The sequence below is a fragment of the Chenopodium album genome, chromosome 10, assembly GCF_948465745.1.
Source record: "Chenopodium album chromosome 10, dcCheAlbu1.1, whole genome shotgun sequence".
NCBI lineage: Eukaryota > Viridiplantae > Streptophyta > Magnoliopsida > Caryophyllales > Amaranthaceae > Chenopodium > Chenopodium album.
In genome coordinates, this window is record NC_137843.1 from 57,534,722 (window position 1) to 57,538,549 (window position 3,828).

At 32.3% G+C, this 3,828-nt stretch overlaps 1 protein-coding gene across 1 annotated transcript; it reads right to left on the reverse strand.

Annotated features, from left to right (window-relative positions):
- Positions 1-1,233: 1,233 nt before the first annotated feature.
- On the reverse strand, positions 1,234-2,880 carry LOC145564280 (syntaxin-related protein KNOLLE-like). The gene is made up of 2 exons (XM_081624600.1): positions 2,318-2,880; positions 1,234-1,942 (listed from the first exon to the last, which is right to left on the reverse strand). The coding sequence occupies exons 1-2, from the start codon at positions 2,698-2,700 to the stop codon at positions 1,399-1,401; spliced, it is 927 nt and encodes a 308-aa protein (XP_081480726.1). The 5' UTR covers positions 2,701-2,880; the 3' UTR covers positions 1,234-1,398.
- Positions 2,881-3,828: the final 948 nt, after the last annotated feature.

Consider the following 3,828-nt stretch of genomic DNA (forward strand, 5'->3'; position numbering starts at 1 on the left):
AAAACAAATACTTTACAAGTTTGCAACAATTAATGAACATAATTAAATAATGAAGCATTATATGGTGGTCAAAATTTAAAGATTTATAATTCAATTAGTGGGTCCAAATTGTATCAGTTTCTCCAACAACCAAAATTGAGAAATTTCTCATTCAAATTATAGAAAGCAATGGTTTGCTTTCCTCTATTTTAGACTGGTGTTTTTGTACTCGGGGTGCTTCCTAACTGTTTGAGGTATTAACGTATGTGGACCAGTTTGCCTAGCCGTCCAACCACTGAAGTATTCTTAAAGTTTCATATGATTTGAACTACGATGTTACGGAGTATTAACTATAGTAATCTTCTTTGTTCTTTTTTTTGAAGAAAAATCTTCTTTGTTCTGTTTTTTGAAGAAAAGTCTTATTTGTTCTTTTTTTTGAAGAAAAATCTTCTTTGTTCTTAATGAAGATAATAATCCTATAGTTCCTAACTTCCTCCAAACAAAAATTAAAAAAAAATTATTCACGGATAAGTGCTTGTTTCTTTCAAATAAATGTTTCTTTCAAATAAATATCTTAGTAATGTGTCTTTCAAAAAAAAAAGAAAAATATCTTAGTAATGTTTTTTTAGTGACAATATGAACAAATTACGGGCAAGAAAAACTATGGATGAATATGATATTTTTTGTATTTTAATTGTTGTCACGTCACTTGAGAACTTAGCGTTGGAGTGTAAGCCTACCATCCTATAGCTTTGCTAAATTCCACCATACAAAATCCATAATTTATTCAACTTTTTTTTTATAAAAGTTAAGAACTATGAATCATTTAACCTTCTGGCCCATGGTCTTAATTGGCCCAATAAAGAAGTCCAGAAACCCTATCAAAGGAATTATAGCTCAAAATATTCTTTGGCAAAATTGAGATAATATGTGATTTAAATTTGCAAAGTAACATATCATGTGTGATTTAAATTTGCAAAGTACTCCCTTTGTCCCTTTTTTTTTGCTCCATTGGACTTTTCACGATCTTCGAGACGCGTGTTAAAACGTATATATCTCAAGATCTATAAGTGTAAAAATTATAAAAGCTTGATATTAATAAAATATATAATTCGACGAATCCAACAAGATCCCACTTGACTATATTATCTCTTATACATTAATGGGAATTTGTGGTCAAAGTTATTAAAAGTTGACTCAAAACTTAACTATGGGGCAAAAAAACAGGGACAGAAGGAGTAACAAATTGCAATATAGAGAACAAAGTAACACATCATATGATTCATATCACATTACATTCATTTACCAACAAATGAATAAAATTGAGTACTTAACAAAGAGTTTCAAGGAGCTTTGAGTGACAGCCCCTTTTATAAACCTCAACTTACACACTCTCCAACAAAAAACATTACAAGAAATTTAAGAATGACTAAAACTGGCAATAATTGGGATGACAATCAAAAGTATAATCACCAACAATGCAATAATCCCAATACACATACACTTCCTACTACCCCTTTGATAATCCTTAGCCTGCTTCAAATTCTTTGTACCATCTTGCACATAATTTGATGCATTCATAACATGATGCTCAATATCATCCAATTGTTCCCCTTGAGTCTCCACCATCACAGCCATGTCTAAGAACACTTGGTGTAGCTCCAAGAGGGACCTTTCGATTTCCTTGGCCGCGTCATACCGGCCTTGGATCTCAATCACCGTCTCCACCACCTTGCCTCGACCGTGCTCTTGGATGGCATGGGATAAGATCTCTCCTTCCCCGGTCCCATTCGATATGATCTTTTCGATCACGTTGTCCTCCGGGTACTCCCCTGTGACAGTGTAGTAGCACCTTCCTATTGTTTCCTTGTACTCTGACATCATTCTTTGCCTTAGGGCTTGGAATTCCATCATTAGCTCCTTTAGCTTCTTTCTTAGACCGTTTGTCACACATGATCTAGTCCTGTAATTAGAAATAAAAAAAAAAATGTAAAAAATATCAAAATTACCAATCATCAATAATTCACATGAAACCCTAACCTCCAAAAATTATCAAAATTCAATTTTTTTTTTTTCCAATTTTATATCAAATTCAATCTTAATTACCAAAATCCATCAAAATTGATACTTTTTTTCAATCTACTATGATCTGATATTGGAACATTATCCTACAGATTTCCCAATTTTAAGCCAAATTATATCAATTTCCATCTCAATTACAGTACCAATTAAACCCTTTATACATCAAAAACCCATCAAATTTTTTTCATTAAAAATCACAAACAAATTGTAAAAAACTAAAAAAAAACCCATAAATTGCAAAATTAGTAGTTCATACCGATCAATGGGGGTACCCAATTCAGACGAAAGGCGACGATTCTCAGCAGTAGCACGATCCATCTGTTCAAGCCGAGCCTTAATAGCTTTAGCCCTTTTGAGCACAGACACAATATCAGCATTAATACGGCCTCGAAGCGCCTTCAAAGCTTCCGGCTTATGCAATGATTTACTTTCCTCATTCGCCGCTTCAAGGGTAGTTAATATGTCTTTAATCAACCCCATCTCAGCCTTCACCTTCTCTGCCTCTTCCAAAAATTCCTCCATTTTAGGGTCTAAATTTGCTCCTCCTATCCCCATTTCCAAATCTTGTTCGACGTCTTTCGATGCCGCCTTCTTCAGATCAACGTAGCTCAGAAACGATTTTGTCATCAAATCATTCATTTTTTGTAGTTATTTTTTTGGTAACAAAAAAAAAGATGGAATTTTTTTTTCACCTGTGATTTGGTACTTAATTTGGAAGAAAATCTAAAACTATTTATGTTGAGATCTGATTGAAAGAGAGAGAGGAGAGAGAAAGTGAGATTGGTGTGTTGAGAAAATGAGGAAAGAAAGGAAACAGAAGTTATATTTTTGACTGAGAGAGTTGAAGGAGATGACCGTTGGAGATTATCAAATATTTGAACGTTGTATGTTATTGCGTAAAGGACTATAATACCCTTAGGACAAAATTGTTGTTTAACGTTTAGAATTGAGATTTTTTGCTTTGGGAAGCCGAGGGCTATTTGGTCATTTGAGGTTATTTAAATTTTGTAGCCGTTGTGGTTTGAGATGGGTGACATGCTACAGCTATGAAGGCCTATGGGAAATGGGCTTGGAGATTGTGTAATTGGGTTGGGCCGCCAAAACCCAAACCATAATTTTTGAATGGATCACTAGACTTAATTAGTATTATGTAGACCACGTCTATACTATTGAACATTTCGTTAAAAAAAAATTGAACATTTTTCAAAAAATGAACGTTTAGTAAAAAAAAAATAATATGAATACGTCACAAAAACTGAACATAAACATGCAATTTTTATGTTCATATTTTATTAAAAAATGTTCATTTTGTATACAGTAAATGTTCAGTTTATATTACAAAACTATTGAATTATTACGAGTCAGAAAAATTTCTTTCAAAATTTGTCTGACTCGTAATAATTCCAAATTTGCAATTGTTCAGATTTCTTTTTTATTAAATGTTCAAAATTTGTTATAATTCATTTTTTTTTTTACTAAATGTTCAAAAGTATAGGCGTGACGTTTTTTTTTTTTTTTTACTAAATGTTCAAAATTTGCGATGTTTAGATTTTTTTACGAAATGTTCAAAATTCGCGATTGTTCAGATTTTTTTTTACTAAATGTTCAAAAGTATAGGCGTGATGCATTGCGATTGTTCAGATTTTTTTAAACTAAATGTTCAAAATTTGCAATGTTCATGTTTTTACTACACGTTCAAAATTTGCAATTGGTCAGATTTTTTTACTAAATGTTCCAAAGTATAGGCGTGGTGCACCTATTTCTAGG